A 20,033-nucleotide genomic window follows, 5' to 3' on the forward strand; every position below is an offset into this window, starting at 1 on the left:
TGACCATTTATTAAAGAAATCTTTCACAATCAAGTCAGACAACATTGGTCAGAGATTAGTGTCCAGAAAATGATTTTCCTTACTTACAAAAATACAGATTTTCCCACCATGAAGACAATCATGTACACAGAACCTTGCAGGGCACAGTATTTTGGTATATCAAGAGGAAAAACATTAAAGAGGACAGAATACTTCATTTAAAAAAAAAAATCGAGAAATTACCAAAAACACCCTTCATCGTGCCCAAATACAAAATATTTGACATGCAAAACAAGTTAAAAGCCTTACTTTAGAAATACCTTTTAAGGCAGGCAAAAAGAAAAAGAAAATTAGCATCACCCCCAAGTTAGCATCCTTCATCCTCGGCTTGAAGGATCCATATGATCCATATGTGTGAAAGAACATTAATTGTATTTAGAAAATTAAGTTTAAGAAGTGATTGTGTCTCTATCATGGTCGAAGCATCAAAAGAAAGATTTCATTTCAAAGGAACGGAAGGCTCAGTTTGTTCCCATCTGAACTGAACCTGGTCCTCTGCACTTCTAAAAGGGTGACCGGAGATGGAGCAGGGCTAGGGCTTCAATGCTTTTCATTGGTCCCTTCCTTGGAATTTCATCTATTGTCTCTTTCCTGCCTTAACCACGTCCTCTCTCCCCGCACTTCCACTTCCTTCTCAACAAGACTTGGATTGATAAAAAGAATCCAGGTTTGAATGCAAAATTTTAAACAAATATAAAACTTTCCCAAAACATCTTTACAACAGGGAGCTGCAGCTCGGTGAGGGTGGGTTGGGGGAACCCACGGGTCCTGGGGCCATGTGACTTTGGGCAAGTCACTTAACTTCTCTGTGCCTCAGTTACCTCATCCTAAAATGGGGATTAAGACTGTGAGCCCCACGTGGGACAACCTGATCACCTTGTATTCCCCCCCAGCACTTAGAACAGTGATTTGCACATAGTAAGCGCTCAACAAATGCCATTATTATTATTATTATTATTATACCTCCGATTAGACTGTGAGCCTGTCACTGGGCAGGGATTGTCGCTATCTGTTGCTGAATTGTACATTCCAAGCGCTTAGTACAGTGCTCTGCACATAGTAAGCGCTCAATAAATACTATTGAACGAATGAATGACAGAGACCCCGTCCTTCGGGCAGGACGGGAGCAGCAAGAGTTTAGGCTGGCCTTCCTGACCACCCCCACCCCCATCCAGGAGTGGCACTTCCAGCCCCGCCCTGTGCAGGTCACCATGGGCACAGACAGGCCGCTGGCTGTCAACTGGCCGCCTGGGACCTTGCAGCCGGGCTCCAGACTCGGGCCGGTGCCACACCAGGCCCGTGTATGCTTCTTGACTCACGCCAGTGAGGGGCAGACTTGCCCCTAGGTCATCGTGGAGTGCCCGGTCCAGGCAGTTCAGTTCAGCCCCGAAACCCCCGCCCCCTCACTCTCACCAAAAATACCACATTTGCTGTAAAAACAGTTCCAGGTGGAACAGGGTCATGGGCACTTTCTGTTTTACGGCACCCTGTCTGGAAAGTTCCAGGCTATTCCAGACCATTCTGCCTTCCTTCCACCTCTGCATTTAACATGTTAGTCACTAGCAGTAGAAATGAAGGTATTTATTGAGTGCCCACTGGGGGACCTGCACACTAGACTAAGTGCTCGGGACAGGACCACACACACACAAGATACATTCCTGCCTACAGGAAGCAAGGTTATTCCTTGGCAAAACAGCCCAGCTCCATTGCAGGAAGGAAAAATAAAAGCGGAACCTACGGTGCTGTCCAAGTAAAGTCAAGCTCTGTTTCGTCTGGTCCAGAAACCTGGAAAGAGCTGGGAAAGGAGAAGTCGGAAGAATGGTGAACATGGAATTTCAAGTGGTGGGGGTGTCAGTGGGGAAGGGGGAAATAACGAGAGTGAAAAAGCTGACAGAAGAACAAGACATCTGACCCCTAAAGGGTAGCCCCATTCTTAGCTGGAGGGACTTGCCCGGGTGGGTCCTCAAATGCCCCCAAATGTCCGATGGACTCTAACGGCCCGAGCCGTTTGCCCAGGAACCTCCTCAAGCAGTCCGACTGCTGAACCGGAGAGAGTGAGGTGGGCCTTCCTCATCAACTCCTCACACACACTCCTTCGTGCTCAGACCAGAAAGCACTGAATGTTTAAGCAGGCATCACTGAAAGCAGTAGGCAAGCTACAACCACCACGCTACAAAAATAGTGTCACTGGAACAATATGTTGTCACTTTTTTTCAATCTGCACGAGTGACAAGTGCTTCTAAGACACATGGAAGGCACCAAAGGTGAAGTAGTTACTTGATATTTGCTCAAAATACAGATGAATCACCAATGATTCAAAACAGATACATACACACACACACACACAGAGCAATACACGGACTAATAAATAGTTTCACTGCTTCTCCTGGGGGTGCCCTTGAACAGGTACAGTTTCGACCCCGGAGACCGGTGGCCAGACTGGGCCTCCCTCGCCCTCCCCAGAGTCCAACACGGAAGAGTTGCCGAATGGCTCACGGTGCTACTGCAGAGTGGGACCGCAGCCTCATTCCTCTGGCCTGGAACGGTCATCCTGAGTGACCCAAGGCAAGAAGCATCCCACAGGGAAGCAGCAGTCACAGGGCTGAACTTTGGCTGATCTGAGCCGAGCGAGTTGGATCGGCAGGACGCCACCTCGGCCCCTGGCCTAGGCCTGCCCCCGTCCCATCCCCACCATGGGTGGTCCCGGCCAGTGAACAGTCTCAGCCCCGATCATTCGCCTGCATCATCTCCCCAGAGAAGCCCAGGGGCCCCGGGAAGGGCTGTGAGAAAGGGGATGGAAAATGGGAGGTCAGACAGGGTTCGCGGTCCAGCCAGAGTCCAAGCCTGCCGTGAGCCACACCCTCCTGAGCTGCCTTGCAATCCGAGGGGGTTTTCTCACCAACAGATGGATCGAAACAGGGGCCTCACCCTCTCAAATGCTCAAGTTCTGACCTTCCTGCAAAAGAGTTATGTCTTCAATCTGTGAGAGGCAACTATCTCTCTCCTCCCCGCTCCCCTCTAACAGGCTTGGCTATTGGGAGGACAGACTTGGACCGACCAGCTGTAAATCAGGCAAAAAAGACAATGGAACATTTCAGCAGGTCTGTTTCTAAAAAGGAGAGGAAAAGGAAGATGTGAAGGAGGAGGAAGAAGAGAAGCTATAAAGCTGAAATTCTTTCCATTCATCCATCCACTCATTCATCCATCACAGCCACCTCGAAGGTTCAGTGGAGGGAGGTTGAGTGAAGTTCCCGCTCGCTAGTCTTACGTAAGATCGCAAAGGGGGCCCAGACACCAAACAGTCTGAGATGGGCTCACAAGGGGTTTATACCTCCTCTCAGGGCGTTTCTCCCCAGGCCTCCCATTTCTTCTCAGGCAGTCCCTACAGCCGCCAGCTGTGGCTGGGCTAAGGAGTAAAGGCGGGACCCCCTCTAGTATCCTAGAAAAGATGGGGGCCAACTGTCAGATGGCATAAGAGCCCAGGCTCGAGGCAGTGAAGGAGCTGGTGACTTTGAGGGAGTTTCCAATCCCAGCAGGTGGCTGGTTGACTGCAAATGGCATGGCCCTCACGTTTCTGCTTTCTTTGTTTCTCAGTTGCGGCCAGCTGTGCTCTCGCCTCAGGAAAGCATTTGGGAAGGGCACGGTACACCTGGGTGGGTTTCTAGTCCAGCTGATGTGATGGGCAGAGAGCTGGACGCCTTGGCCGCGCCAAAGTGGGCGGTGGGGGGGCCAGGGGCGGGGAGGACGCGTGAGTGAGTGGCTGAGTGCCCAGCAGGGGGGCTCATTCCCTCAGCGTCCCTGGACACCGGATTCACTTTCAAACCAGTCCCACTGAAGGGGTTTGCATCAGTGTCCTCTTGCACCTTTCTCCTCCTCAAACTGCAAGCCCCATGTGGGACAGGGATTGTGTCCAACCTGATTAACTAGAATCTCCCTCAGCGCTTAGAACACTGCTTGACACATAGTAAGCGCTTAACAAATACCATTAAAAAAACCGAGTCCTGCCTGTTTCTGCTTCCCGTATCCTCCATGAGGAAGCGTGACTGAAGATGAAGAAAGAATGGCTATTGAGGCAGGAAATGGATAGGGATAAGGGGAAGGAAAATTATCCTCCGGGGCCACTTTGTTTTGAAAATATCCAAGAGGGGGAGTGCGAGCTCTTTCTTCAAAATGCAGTGGCCAGCTGACCACGGTCCACATTGATTCTGAAATTCCAGCACCCTAAAGCCAAATCTACCCCTTCAAGGGACTGCGGGGGTGGTCACAAAAAAAAAAGCAATTCAAAGGCCTCTTGATCATATAAAAAAATTTAAATGATCTTTGGTCCAGAAATGACATGGAAACATTACAAAAGGGAGACACGTTATTTTAAGCTATATCGCTTTTTTCGGAAAATGAGTTTCAGCATGCACGATGCTCATATGCTGCTCTGAACTTCAGATGATTTTCCAATCCAAGTGAAGCCCCAGCCCCAGCACCAATCCTGGGCACAGAAGGTGGTCACCTCTCTCGTGAAGAACTTCTGTGGGTCGTGCACAAGTGCAGGCCACTCTACACCAAAGTACCAGGCTGGATCCCAAGGGGAGATGGCCACACTAGCCTTTCTGCCTCTTAACCAGCCAATTACAAAGCCAAACTGAACCCACTAGGGAATGTCAGGTGGGTACAAGCTAATGTATCTCCCTGGTTACTCTATGACCCCTCAAAATGGCCGATTATTTGGCCTTTTATGGCCTCGAATTTGCAATGAGCTGAATGAGCCTGGGCCAGCCTGGAGGCAATGGTCCATCAAGGCTTACAGGCCTTCCTTTTACCAATCCAATATCTCGACCACATGACACACATTTTGACTCACTTGCCTGACTCTATTTCCCCTCCTCCCTTCTCCCCTCATCCCCAGCCATGTTTTCTGCTCAAGACCTGGCCAGGATGCAATATATGCTCTGAGATGCAAAGTCCGGGTATGAAGGGGGGTGGGGGTGGGGGGGCATTAACCTCAGCTCTATTGACCACAAACTCCCCCACCTAGCAGTCCCATTTGAGGCAGCTCATTCCGTGCCCAAAGCCATGGATCAAAGACCTGCCCCCTCCACCCACCCCCACCTTCCCTTGCCACAGTCTCAGAATTCACACAGCAAACGCTGAAGCATCCCGTTTGAAACCGAACGCGCTGTGACCAAGGCTACAGGTCTAAGGTCTTCTACCTCCTCCCTCCCATTCCCCCGACCACCGACTCTCAATGGCCAACTCCTCTTTCAGCATCACCCACATCCCGGGCCAGGATTGGGAACCGGGGCTGCTCTGGTTACCAGTCCTGGCTGTTGTCCACTAAGGCCCCACCTCCTCTTGCAAGGAATTCGTGCCCCTCCAGTAGAAAGAGAAACTGGGTCTCGCAGATTCCACCACCCCATTTGGGCGGCTACTTGGTCCTTACTCATTCGATCAGAACAACTCACAGCTCTAATAGACACTGGAACAAGACTGTCTTCTATAACTCTGAAGGCAGCACAGCATAGCTCAGATTTCATTTTCAAATACAGTATAGCCACACATTTCATTTAAAATCCAGCACACTGATGGTGGTATTTGGGAACCCCATGGTGTGAACTACTACACATTCAATAAAATCTGCAAAAAACTAAATGCCACATTTTAGATACATGTATGTTGGAATACACACACACACGCACACATGCACACACACACATATATATATATATATACATATATATATATATATATATATATACACATACATACACGTACTACCATGATCCCAGGGGCTCTGCGCAGGTTATTGCAAAATTCAAGTTCCCCTCCGCCCGGCAGGGCTGTTCCCTCGATGCGGGCTATCTCAGAATTTTCTAACTAAATAGCTGTTTGTAAACATTAAAACACTGCAAAAAGCAAAACCTAAGAAGACAAATTGCATGTCCTTCCCCCTCCATCTTCAGTACAGGGGAAGAGAGTAGTGTGGTATATGACCGTCCGGTTGTCAGTCACCAAATGACTAGATTTGGTTTCCCATCAACTGGCATGAAGCAGAAGGAAAAACGCCCCCCACCCCCCCCAAACATACATCCGTCCACACATACCATGCGCGTCCTCTCATGTACTTCTGGAATCTAAAACATCTCCTTGGAAAGCACACAAGGATCAACTTCGGGGGCTATGCCAATTCTCAAATCTTCTCAAACTTCAACCAAATTCTGTGAATTTGGGCATTGGACTTTTTGGGCATTTAAAGGCTCATGTGCAGGCGTGTGCATGCACACACGTGCACACACCACACACACAAAATGCTACTCCGTTGTCAGCGGGGGTCATAGCTTAGCAACGCTCATTTGTGTTTTGGACTTTAGGAATTCCTCTTGCCTAAAGAGAGGAGGTTGCTTTCCAGATGCTTTCCCATATATCCTCACAATACCCAGGAGAGGTAGGAATGTGAAAATGATCGTTCAATCTCATTATACCAAGGGGAGGCCCTGGGACCAAGAACGAGAAGTCATTTGCTCAAGGTGACTTGGTGATTTCCTGCTGGAGCCAGGGATGAGAACAGCCCTCTTGCCTCTCAGTTTACTGCTTTGACCAGCCCATGGCAGCAGTAGCAGGGCTGCCTATTGAGCGCCTCCTGAACACGCTGCGCTGAACTAAAGGCCTGGGAAGGACAACAGATTCACACTGTGCTTCTTCTCTAGAAAGCATCAGGCCTTCAGCTCTGCAGAGGCCCCCCTCCACTACCCACCTCAAGTCTTGGCTGACACTTCAGCTCAGGTTGCCAAGACCCTCAATTTCAGCCTCTGGCTTCTGCCACAATGCCCAGGGTTGAAAGACATGTGCAGTCTGGGGAGGGGCTGCAGGTTGGCCTGGGGAACACTGGGGAATGGGTCCCAACGGGCTGCCCTCGGTACCACTTAGCTCCTTGCTTCCTACCCCAACCAACCCATCGACCAACAGAATGCAGTTCTCCACCCACCTTCCCAGTGAACACTGAAGCACCAGGTAGTTTCAGGGGAAAGCCATTTGCTGTCGAGAGCAGGGCGGGAAAACCCCCAAAGCAGCAGTGAATGGCCTGCCAGCGGGCAACTGACCAAATGCCCCAGAACCACATGGGACTGCTCCAGAGCAGCGGCTTCCACAGCCTGGGGCCTCGGGCGACAGGGCCCGGGTTTTTTTGAACAGCCCATGGCATGGAGAGTTGCTCTTTTCCAGAGGATGACACTTTACTCGGTGATATGGATCTGGCTTGATGAAAGAATGGGAGCAATGACATCAGGAGACGGCAGAAGGCAAAGGGGGAAGAAAGAGGAGGAGGAGGAGGGAGAGGAGGGAGAGGAAGGGGAGGACGAGGAGAGGAGGAGGATGAGGAGGCGAGACAGAGGAAGAAAAGGAGGAGGAGGAGGAGGTGGTGGAGGGGAGGAGGAAGAGGACTTCTCTCCTTTGTGGCCGCCCTGTTTGAACGCTCCCTCTCACGCATCCAAACGCTGTATCTCGGGACGGGGGTCCACGTCTCTTGACTCTGTTCGCGCACGAATGTAATCATTGGTGTTCTGCTGACGGATGCTCATTCTCCACTTTTGCACAGCTAAGAATGTATTCACGGCATACACTGCTGTCGCCAAGAAGCCAAATATCTAAAGAAAACATTCAGAGTCAGTTCCCCAGGCATATCACACCCTTCCTCCTACCAGTGTCTGGGCAGGGCTAGCCCAACCCCTCCCAGCAGCCTCGGTGGCTAAAGCTGGGTTCCCCACAACTGTAGAAATGTGGGGGCATCTGTCCAATGCAGGGTGACGGGCTCCTCATTCAATCATCTCCACACACCTTACAGCACAGGGGTCTTGTCTCCCTCTCACTTAGGGGCTCGGATGTGTCAGGATTAAAAATCCCAAGGGAAGGAGATGGTCTTCCGAATAAGCATTTCGTCGACCAGAGCCAATTCTCAGCAGCCGCTGTTGGTCCCCCCTCGCCCCTGACCGAAGACTCAGCCTCCCAGAAGAGCTGATTGACTACTCTGTCCCCTGGCCCTCAGCTCGACATAGCGGTGGTGGCTATAGCCCGGAGTGGACTGCAGGAGGTCCCGATGGGGAAACCGTCAGCAAAGGTGTCCCTTGCCTTCCAAAGAGGAAGGAGAAATGAGCCGAGGTGGAGGGGGATGGGGCGGGGAGCGGGCGGGGGGCAGGGGCGGAGGGGGCCGGAACAGCCCCCTTGGCATTCTGCTCTCTCGGGTCCGGAAACATCCTTACCACAGCAGCAATCTCTGCTCCGGCTTTATGGTTTAAAGCAGCCAGCACTATAGAAGCAATGAAGAAGAAGAAGGTGCTGAGTCCAGTGTTGACCAAATCCTATGGAAAAATAAAAATGGGAGGAACTTGAAAGAGCCATCCCGCTTCTGCTCTCCAACGGAGAACACTCCGAACAAGAACCACACACAGTATCCAATTCGCCTATGACCTATCTTCGCCTTTCTGCCACGGTGGCGACTGTTGCCCCAGAGAAGGCCACCGCAGCAGCATCAGCAGCAGCTTGTGGTGCCAGGTGAACTCAACTGGCAATGGGTTTCACCAGGATTTAATGTAACCGGTCCTGGAGCGGCAGAGCAAGGGAGGACTGCTGCTGGCAGTGGCGGGCCTCAGAGAAACGGAGGCCCACCAGCCGGGACTCCCAACTGAGCCCCATCAGCGCGCTCGGCCGCTCTTCCGAGGCTTGCTGCTTCGGCCCAAGGGCCAACGGATGGACAATGAACATGCGACTGTTTTAAAAAGTGTCAGCAGTTCACCAGCTGACAAAGTTATCCACTACTTTGAGTCAGTCAGAGAGACCCAGCCCCTGCCCTTGGCAGCAGTTGGGCCGGGGGTGGAGGGTATAAAGAGCCTATACATGGTTAAGAAGCTGGGGTTAACAGCTCAGAGACTGGCCGAGCTAGAGGTGGGTGGGGACGCTGCGGGCAGGAGGCTCCCCTGGGGAAAGGTCTCATTCTGCTCACCAAACCCAAGGGTTCATAGCCTGCGACAGGGATGGGCAGTAAATGGGGATGAAAGGCAGGTATGATCAGAGAGAGGAGAACCTTTTGAGCCTTCTGCAGTGCAACTCTGAACACAATTCAAAATGCAAAGCATTGATCATGGCAAGTGATAAGAGCTCAGGAGGGTAGAGGATGTGAAAGGAGGATCTGAAGCCAAGCTGGGAAGGGAGGAAAGGAGTACATTTACCCCGCTTCCACCAGTTCCCACCTGCCCCCAGCCAGATATAACTGTGGTATTTCTTAAGTGCTTACTAGGTGATGAGCATTGGAATAAGTTCTGGGATAGATAGAGGATAATCAGGTCCCACATGGGGCTCAGAGATTAAGTAGGAGGGAGAAAACCCCCATTTTGCAGATGAGAGAACTGAAGCAAGAGAAGTGACTCTGAGATGGAGCTGGGGCAGAGACTGTCCCCAGAATGGCACAATAAGTGGCTAACATTAGGCTCACTGGTCCCATGCAGACTTAAGCCTTAATTAGTAGTATTTCTCATAGCTGCTACACCCTGACTCTGTGCCAGGTTGTGTACTAAATGCTGGGGGATGATACAAGGACACCGAGCCAGACATTGGGGCTCCCAGTCTAAAAGAGGGTAGGTGGGGGAGAGTACAGCAAAACTACAATTCAGTCACGACCAAATCAGCATCTAGCCCCGTCGGAGGAACAGTCCTCGGGCTCCTCCCTGCGCCACCGGGACTGGCCCCGGGCAGAACAGTGACAGCCGGCCCCCACGTTCTGACCATTGCTTCCGGGGATCCTGCCCCCCTCGACAGGGTTTCTCCCCAGCAGTGGTGGGAGACCCTTTTCTCCTGGAAAATTCCTTCTCATTCCTGGTACGCAGAGCCAGGAAGTCACCACAAAGAGTTCAACAAATGCCCTGGTTTGTTGCCCCTTTCTCTCTGAATCAAGCGGAAACACCTGACCGTCAGCTTTAAAGCTCTCAATCAGCTCCTCTCCCCCTCCTATCTTACCTCACTCATCTTCCACTCCGCCCCAGCTCATACTCTCCTCGTTTCCAAGCCCTCACTGTGCCTTGTTCTCCCCTCTCCACTGGCATCTGCTAGAGCACCGCTCTCCCCAACTCCAGCACCCTCCTGAAATCCCTCCTCTGCCAGGTTCCAGCCTCCCATCTGCCAACTCACCACTTCTGTTCATTGAACATACTCTACTACTACTTCAGTCCAATTTTGGGGTTTTTTTATGGCATTTGGTATTTTTATGGAATTTGCTTACTATGTGGCAGGCACTGTTCTAAGTGCTGGGACAGATACAGAGTAATCAGGTTGGACACAGTCCCTATCCCACATGGGGCTCACAGTCTTAATCTCCATTTTCCAGATGAGGTCACTGAGGCACAGAGAAGTCAAGTGACTTGCTCGAGGTCACAGAGTCCACGAGTGGTGGAGCTGCCAGGATCAGAACCCAGGTCCTTCTGACTCTCAGGCCCGTGCTCTATCCACTAGACCACTCTGCTTTCCCATAACTGATTATGGGTTTGCCTCCACATTCAATTTTGAGCTCCTTGAGAGCAAGCAACATGTGTTTTGTTTCTATTTTATTGTCCTCTCCCAAGTACTTAGTCCAGTGCTCTGCACACAAGAAGTGCTCAATCCAATACCACTAGCTGAACGATGTAATCTCCCAAGTACTTTGCGCTTCGGAGGCACTGCTGACCGACTGATGGACTGATAAAGCAAGTCCCCTATGGCTCTCATGCCTGCGGTTAAAACTCCGGGGCTGGGCCATCTTTTCAAATTTCCGCTCGGTTTGCCCAGAGCAGATCTGATCACTCTGGCCCAGCCAAACAGTAGAAGGTCCCAGGAGTCTGGGGGTGATGTCACTTCCTAGAAGAGTCTCTCAGTCAGACAGACGCCTGTCAGGTTGCGCATCCCAAGGTCTCAAGCCCAGCTCTCCGAGCATTCCCAGTCGGACTCATCCCTTGCCGGCCCGGTCAGAGGGAAGGGTCATTCCTCTGGTACACTTTCCCCAGGGCCCTCGCCCCACCTGCCACTCTGCAACACCGACCTGACAAAAGGCCAGGGGAACTTTCCTTTCCTCCCAGAGGGTCTCTGGGGCAAACAAATGGAATGCTTCTCATCTCTTTGCTGATGCAATCTTCTTTTCCCTTTCCTCCACAGGCCCCCCATCAATCGCAGTCCCTCCCCTGCCTCTAATTAGAGCGACAGGCACCGATTGCTGGGGAACGGGAGGAAATAAAAATGAGAGACACTGAAATGTTCACCCTGAAAACTGAAGCGGGATGCAGACCGGGAACGATGCATGGCTGCACCTGGAGCAGAGGTGTGTGGCACAACTGCATGGCGATCGTCCGGACCCACTCCCCCTCCACAATCCCTAAGCTAAGGGCCATGAGGCGCCAGGCACACCTCGCCACACAAGCCCCTCAGGGGCCCAAGCTCTCTCAAAAGTGCAGACGGACAGACAAGGCAGGGCTTAAAATTCACACACAGATGGGCTACTGCCTGTGTACGCAACGACGATGACAGAGGTGGCAAATTTTCCATTTGCAGCTTGCCTGACCCCACTGGCAACTGACGTGCCGAGTGACTAATCTGCTTTAAAAATATCTTTCCATCAGGCAAGACCCAGGGAATGTGGTTCATGGTCACTCAGCCATGGCCCACATGCAACAAGACCCAAATTACAGAAAAGTAGAATCGAAATTGGCTCTTCAAAGAGAGTACATCTTGTCCTGCCTCCTGTATCGCCATGATCAACAGCAGCAGCAGCAGTAGTCGTCGCCACAGCAGCAACTGAGTGGCTACTGGGTGCAGAGTGCTATACCAGCTCCTAGAAGACATGCAAGAAAAAGACACAGACCTGCCCTGGAGGTGTTTGCAATCTAAGGACAGTAAATAGTTATTAACAAGAATAATAATGGTGGTATTTGTTCAACACTTATTATGTGCCCAACACTGTGTTAATGATGTGTATATGTCTATGATTCTATTTATCTTTTTGATGGCATTGATGCTTGACAAGTTGTTTTGTTTTGCTGTCTCCCCCTTTCAGACTGTGAGCCCGTTGTTGGGCAGGGATCGTCTCTATCTGTTGCCGAATTGTACATTCCAAGTGCTTAGTACAGTGCTCTGCACACAGTAAGCGCTCAATAAATATGATTGAATGAATGAAATCCTAGGGTAGATCCAGGATAATCTATCAGATACAGTCCCTGTCCCACATGGGGCTCACAGTCAAAGCGGGAGGGAGAACAGGGATTCATTCATTCAATTATACTTATTGAGCGCTTACTGTGTGCAGAGCACTGTACTGAGTGCTTGATTTCATCCCCATTTTAAGAAGAGGAAACTGAGGCCCAGAGAAGTGAAGCGATTTGCCCGAGGTCACACCACAGGTGAGTGGAGGAGTGAGGATTAGTATCCAGGTCTCCTGACTCCCTGTCCTGCACACTGCTTCTCAATTTATCATTCTCATGGGAAAAATCACCTCCAAGCAAGGTGTTCAAGTCCTGAATTCTCCCCCTGCCAAAACCCCAGGGGCAGGACAACGGAGTTCAAAAAAGGGCAGCTGCTGTCCTTTCCCCAAGCCCCCTCCATAACCCCCGCCCCCTCGGGAATGGGAGATCCCAAGACTGGTGCCAGTTTCTCACTTGACAGCAGAGTACAATTTCATCAGGTATGGGGACGGGAAAGGAAAAACTCAAGATAAGGGAAGGTGAAGGGAGTAAAGAATAAGAACAAGAAACACAGGATGGAGAGAAAAGACAATTGGGCAAAAATCAAATGTGAGTTGATTAAAAAAAGGGCAAAGAAAGGAGAAAACTAGAAGGAGGAAGATTCAACAAACATATTCACATCATTTATTGAGTACCTATGGGATGCAGAGCACTGGGCTGTACAATAGGGAAACATGCAATACAAGTAAAACACATGAACTTTATCAATCAATGGTATTTATTGAACACTTACTGTGTGCTGAGCACTGTATTATGTGCTTGGGAAAGTATAATTCAACTGAGGTAGTTGACAGGATTCCTCCCTGCCCACTCTCTACAGGGGGAGACAGGCAATACGTAGATTACAGATAGGGGAAATTGTAGAGTGAAAGAATATTTAAATAAGTACTGCCATCTACGCCTGCTACCTTGGAGAAATCATTTGCTTCCACAGTTCATTCATTCATTCATTCAATAGTATTTATTGAGCGCTTACTATGTGCAGAGCACTGGACTAAGCACTTGGAATGTACAAATCGGTAACAGATAGAGACAGTCCCTGCCCTTTGACGGGCTTACAGTCTAACTGGGGGAGACAGGCAGACAGGAACAATGGCAATAGAGTCAAGTTTCAACTACCTCCTAAAAAAGTGGATGATTCCCAAATCTTCCCTTCCAGCCTTGCTCTCTCCCCTTCTCTTCAGTCTCACATTTTCTCTTGCCTCAAGACAGCTCTACTTGGATGTCCAGCCAACACCTTCAAATGAATATGTCCAAAACAGAATTCCTCATATTCTCAGCGAAAAGCTGTCCTCCCCGTGACGTTCCCAACAGTGTAGACAGCACCACCATCTTCCCTGTCTCACAAACCCCTAACCTTGGCATTATCCTCAACTCATTTCCTTCATTCAACCTGCCACAAAATCCTTTCAGTTCTACCTTCACAGGATCACTAAAATCCCCCCTTTCTTCTCCATCCAAATTGCTACCATATTCCACACCATAACATTGGCTCAGTGGAAAGAGCCCAGGCTTAGGAGTCAGACGTCATGGGTTCTAATCCCGGCTGCGCCACCTGTCAGCTGTGTGACCTTGGGCAAGTCATTTAATTTCTCGGTGCCTCAGTTACATCTGTAAAATGGGGATTCAGACTGTGAGCCTCACACAGGACAACCTGATTACCCTGTATCTACCCCAGTGCTTAGAACTGTACTCGGCACATAGTAAGCGCTTAACAAATACCAACATTACTCTTATATCCTACCTTGACTACTGCATCAACTTCCTGGCTGACCTCCCGACCTCCTGTCTCTCTCCACTCCAGTATAAACTTCACTTTGCTACCTCCCGACCTCCTGTCTCTCTCCGCTCCAGTATAAACTTCACTTTGCTGCCCAGATCATTTTTCTGAAAAACCGCTCAGTCCATATCTTCCTATTCCTCAGAAACCTCTAATGGTTGCCCTCCCACCTCCACATCAAACAGAAACTCCTTACCAACAGTTTTAAGGCACTCAATCAGCTCTCACCCTCCTACCTCACCTCACTGATCTCCTACTACAACCCAGCTCCTCCGGCATCAACCTACCCTCTGTGCCTCAATCTTAATAATTAATAATAACTATGGTATTTAAGTGCCTACTATGTGTCAGGCACTGTACTAAACGTTGTGGTGAATACAAGCAAATCGGGTTGGACACGGTCCCTGTCCCAATGGGGCTCACCGTCTTAATCCCCATTTTATAGATGAGGTAACTAAGGTACAGGGAAGTACATTAACTAACTCAAGGTCACACAGCAGACAAGTGGCGGAGCCAGGATTACCCAGAACCTTCTGACTCCCAGGTCTGTGCTCTATTGTTCATATTCTTCCTTGGGCCGCCAACTCCCTCCTGCTTCACATCTGACAGTCCACCACTCTCCTCACCTTCAAAACCTTCCTAAAATCACACCTTCTCCAATAGGCCTTCCCTGTCACTTCCCCCACCTGCCTTACCCTGTGTCACCTAGGTACTTGGCTGTGTACCGTAAGGGTAGATTTTGATACTTATCCCAGCCTTACAGCACTTATGTACGCATCAGTCAATCAATCATATTTAATTGAGCATTTACTGAGTACAGAGCACTTTACTAAGCACATGGGAGAATACAATATAACAGAGTAGTTAAAAACGTTCCCTGCCCAAAATGAGCTTATATATCCTCACACTCTGCCACTTGCCCTAGCTATAATTTATTTCAATATCTGTCTTCCTCTATAAACTCTAAGCTCCTTGTGAGCAAGGATCCTCAACTGTAAAATGGGGATTCAATTCCTCTCCTCTGTCCCACTTAGATTGTGAGTCCCATATGGCACAGGGAATGTGTCTGGCTTGATTAACTTGTATCTACCCCGGTGCTTAGAAAAGAGCTTGAAACACAGTAAGTGCTTAACAAATACCATTTTTTTTAAGTCCTCTGCATATGGTAAGCACTAAATAAATACCACTGATTGATGGATTGATTGAGGATGGTGAGGAGAGGGGGATGGGAGGAGAGGGATGCCGCCGCCATGTCTTGGGTTTTCACTGGGGCCGAGAGCAGGCAGCTTCCCCTGCCCTGGCCCGTCCAGAGTCCCAGGAGGCCGGATCACCCATCTGAGCAAGGACCTATGTCTACAATGGCTGTGGCCTAATGACTGCAAACCACACACAGCACTCATGAGGTAGCATCCTTGGCTTCTCAGGATGGGGCAAAGCAGGTGGATGACCCATCTCAGCAAGAATTCAGGGCTAGGGTAAGGGGAACCGGCTCTTCAGGCCCTTCTGCATGGGACAGTCCCCAAGCATTGCCTTCCCCGGCTTCTCTCCCAAGCTGCCTGCACCCAAAGACCTGAAAGCAGCAGTGCAGGAAAAGAAGGAATAGCACAGCACCTGAACCTCTGTCTTCCTCTTCCTTCCCTCCCGATTTCCCCTTCCTCTTCCTCCCTGCTCAAAGACCCACCTTTACGCTCAAAATGAAAAACTGGCAGCCCAGCTGCTGGTGGATACATGTTCCTTGAATGCATAAATATTAGAGCCGTGCCCAGACAAGATCTCAAACCTGACCTGGTCCAGGATATGGAGAGCATCACTATAGAACAACGCTTAGAACAGAGGTTGGCACATAGTAAGAGCTTAACAAATAGCATCATTACTATTCTTTCTGCCTCCTGATGATGGGGCCCAAGGAGGAGCTGGAGCCGCTCCCCCGGCCCCTACAGTGGGGCTGGCCTCAGCAGGTAGGCGGGTAGAGGAGGGGAGAGGACTGCAGGGTGGCCTAGGGAGATGGACCCAACCATCACTGCCACCTTCTCCTTCCTCCTTCAGCCTCGGTGGAAGGGGAAAGGGAGAACTGATATGAAGGAAGGGATGGCTGTGATGGAGAGTGACTGGGTCTGTGGAAAGAGGAGGGGGCACGCGGTGGAGGGGTCCACGTGCTCCTTGTTGCTTTTCCCAATCCCTTCCTGACCACATCCCCCAGCAGTGTGGCAACCTAGTGGAAAGAACCCAGGCCTGGGAGTTGGAGGACCTCTCTCTCATTCAACCCACAAACTCAATCCATCCCTAAACACTGTAGGTTCGATCTTCACGACATCACTAAAATCTACCCCTTCCTCGCCATCCAAACTGCTACCATGTCCCGTGGCTCAGTGGAAAGAGCCCGGGCTTGGGAGTCAGAGGTCATGGATTCAAATCCCAACTGAGCCGCTTGTCAGCTGTGTGACTTTGGGCAAGTCACTTCACTTCTCTGTGCCTCAGTTACCTCATCTGTAAAATGGGGATTAAGACTGTGAGCCCCATGTGGGACAACCTGATCACCTTGTATCCTCTCCAGCACTTAGAACATCAATCTCTTCTCCTATCCCACCTTGATTACTGTATCAGCCTCCTCAATGACCTTCCAACCTCCTGTCTCTCCCCACTCCAATCCAGACTTCACTGCTGCCCAGATTATTTTCCTACAAAGATGCTCAGGACATGTTTCTCTATTCCTCAAGAACCTCCAGTGATTGGTTGCCCACCCACCTCCTCAACAAACAGAAATTCCATACCATTGGCTTTAAAGAACCAATCACCTTGCCCCTTCCTACCTCATCTTGCTACTCTCCTACAACTCAGCCCGCACACTTAGCTCCTCTATAGCTAACCTTCTCACTGTACCTCAATTTGGTATATCTTGCCACTGACCCCTCGCCCACGTTCTGCCTCTGCCCTGGAATGCCCTCCCTCTTTATATCCCACTTCAAAGCCTTACTGAAGGCACATCTCCTCCAAGAGGCCTTCCCTAAGTCCTCTTTTCCTTTTCTTTAACTCCCTTCTGCATCACCCGGACTTGCTCCCTTTACTCATCCTCCCTCCCTCCAAAGCAGTTATGTACATATCTGCAATTTATTTATATTAATGTCTGTCTCCCCCTCTAGACTGTAAGTTCTTTGTGGGCAAGGAATGTGTCCAGTTTATTGTTATATTGTACTTACCTAAGCGCTTAGTACAGTGTTCTGTACACAGTAAGTGCTCAATAAATACGATCGACTGACTGACCTGGGTTCTAATTCTGGCTCTGCCACTTACCTGCTGTGGGGGATCTTGGGCAAATCACTTCTTGGTGCCTCAGTTTCCACATCTAGAAAATGGCGATTCAATCCCTGTGACTATGAGCCCCATGTGGGACAGGGACTGTGTCCAACCTGATCATCTTTAATCTACCCCGTGTTTAGTATGGTAAGCGCTGAACAAATACTATGATTATTATTATTACATGAGTGGGGCTTTCTTGGGAAAGAGGTAGTGGTGAAAATTGGGGCCCAGCCCCAGGCAACCCCCTCTCAGCTCTGCTAGAGAGGTGGAAGGTGGCAAGAAGAGAGGGAGTTGCATCTAAGTTCAGTGAAAGGAGCCCAGAGGCAGGTCTCCAGGAAAGTGGCCCCTGAAAGCCTCACTTTAAGAGAGCCCTGAAGTCTACGCTGGGGAAGCAGTGTGGCCCAGTGGAGACCTGTGTTCTAGTCCCAGCTCCGTCCCTGGCTTACAGTGTGACCTTGGGCAAATCACTGAACCTCTCTGGGCTTCAGTTTCCCCATCTGTATAATATAGATAAAATCCCTGCTCTCCCTCCCTCTTAGCTCTGTGTGGGATGGGGACTGTGTCTGATTTGATAATCTCCTCCAGCACTGAGCAAAGTGTTTGGCACAGGGTAAGTATTCAATGAATGTAATAATAATAATCCTTAACCAGTCTTTACCAGAAAGAGCATCCAAATTTGCATAAATAGCACAGTTGGGGGATGGGGGCACAGCTTATGCTGTGGCTTGGAGAGTGGGTGGATTTAGGGAAAACTGTTCTGAAAAGATAGGATTTGCCCCATGATCTCCGGAATGGGATGTGAAACAACAGACTCCCCTGGAGGCAGAAAAGCTCAGGAAAGGTCCAGAGGCAGGAGGGAAGGATCACAGGACCAAGTTGGGGGGAAATTAAGCTTGGGAACAAGGGCAGAGTTTGGGGCAAAGGCAGGAGTGGGGCCTAGCATCAAGCATGATACATCTGTCGAGCAGTTGAGTCCCTTTTGCTGCTGTGGCTACTGCTGCGGCTGCTGCTTCTGCTTCACCTTGATTGCTGGGGCCTTGGAAATATCACAGAATTTCCCCTAAGCGAGATGGGCAACGAGGTTTTCCACCTGGACTCCCGGCCGAGTTCCAGGGAGCCTGGTGAAACCGCAAGACTCGGCAGGAAGATGGCAAGCATTTACTTCAGAGGCCCCAGACAGCGAGACATGGGCAAGCGCCTACCAAAGGAGCAGAGAGGAGCCGTGTCGAGCCAGGAAATGGGACCAGCAAGGAGAGGCAGAGTCTATCCCACATCGTTCCGGGAAATGAAAAACCGAACCAAAAACCAATAAAGACCACTTGGGGTAGGAAGAAGTAGGAGAAATTATTCCACTCAGAATTGTTCCAGTTAATACATATGCCGCGACGACCACGACCGCAAAGTCCCTCTGCCCGGTGGCCCCGGAGTGCCCGGGTCCCACAACCCCCTTGTTGTAAATGCCGTTGGCATGAGCCACTCAGATAGGAAGCAGAGACACTGATTCTGTTGTCTATCCCTCCCCAGAAAACTTTAAATTATCAGCCGCTCTGCTGAGTAGAGTTGCTCACATGACATAAGCAAAGTTACACCTTATTGCAAACAGACACGAGTCCTACTGCTGCCGCCACCGGCTCCCTGGGGCCAGGGTGGCTGTGACAAGCTGAACAGCAGACACGCTCTCTGGGAAGCCGGCGGCGACAGTGCTTCGGCACCGGCTCAGCTGTTCCATTCCCTCGGCGCTGGGGGATTTTCTTAAAGGTGGGGAGGAGGGGCGTACTTCAGATGAAACCTTGTGACTACAGGAGGACAGGTTTCTTAGAAAAGATTAAAACGCCTGGTGTAATTAGGCAACGGTTCATCAATTCTACTTGAAATGATCAGTTATTAAAAAAAGAGTCACCCGGATATACGTCAGAAATCACATCAAACTGGCCTCTTAACAGTTTCCGTAGGAGGCAGGCGACGCCGTGGCAACATGCAAGCCACGTTCTTGTACTCACTGTCAGGTTCCAGTTGATCTGGGGTATCCTTGTGTGCAGATTGAGACTGAACATGAGGAGCAAAAGTCCAGTAACTACAAACGCACTGCAGCTCACAAACTCAAAGAAATAGAGGCCTTCGCAAGGGGAACACGCCATGATGGTCTCTATGCAGACAAATGCCATCAGTGCCAAAACCTGAGAAGAGAAACAAAGGGAAGCACAGATCTAGGTAGAGGGCCACATTTCCACAATATCTAGAGATGTTTCTGCAACCGCCCAATCCAAAGGCAATTAACACTGATTGCTGGGGTCACTGGACCCCAGGTGACACTCCCCATTCCAGTCCCCGATTTCTGCAAACTACCCAACACAACAACCACCTCAAACAATAGCTTTCTAGGTTACCTTCACCTCATAGTGCAGAGATGAAAACCATGCCTTCGGGATAATAATCACTGTGGGAGTCAATACTCCGTCCAGGAGGTGGGTGGTGGTGAGGGGCTGGGGAGGTGGGCATAATAGGGGGAAGAGAAGAGGCAGAAGAAAATAAAGGGGGAACCATAGCAAACAATTAATTTCATGACCCATTTTAGACAAGTGAGAACCCCAAAAGGCACTACTCTATTTACGGTCCCATCTTACTCAAAAAGTGTCAATGTCATGCTTAGAAGGAGCCTGGGCAGGCTGACATTC

The 20,033-nt window shown here is 50.1% G+C and overlaps 1 protein-coding gene across 1 annotated transcript in view; it reads right to left on the reverse strand.

Moving 5' to 3' along the window:
• Positions 1 to 1,078: 1,078 nt before the first annotated feature.
• Positions 1,079 to 20,033, reverse strand: part of CMTM4 (CKLF like MARVEL transmembrane domain containing 4) — an 81,939-nt gene continuing 62,984 nt past the window's right edge. Inside the window, exons 2-4 of the mRNA XM_029050754.2 lie at positions 19,359 to 19,535; positions 8,286 to 8,384; positions 1,079 to 7,673 (exon numbers count right to left, since the gene is read on the reverse strand). Coding sequence (XP_028906587.1) covers positions 7,509 to 7,673; positions 8,286 to 8,384; positions 19,359 to 19,535 — 441 coding nt within the window. The 3' untranslated portion in view covers positions 1,079 to 7,508. The remainder of the gene's footprint in view (positions 7,674 to 8,285; positions 8,385 to 19,358; positions 19,536 to 20,033) is intronic.

The sequence above is a fragment of the Ornithorhynchus anatinus genome, chromosome X1 (genome assembly GCF_004115215.2).
Source record: "Ornithorhynchus anatinus isolate Pmale09 chromosome X1, mOrnAna1.pri.v4, whole genome shotgun sequence".
Lineage (NCBI taxonomy): Eukaryota > Metazoa > Chordata > Mammalia > Monotremata > Ornithorhynchidae > Ornithorhynchus > Ornithorhynchus anatinus.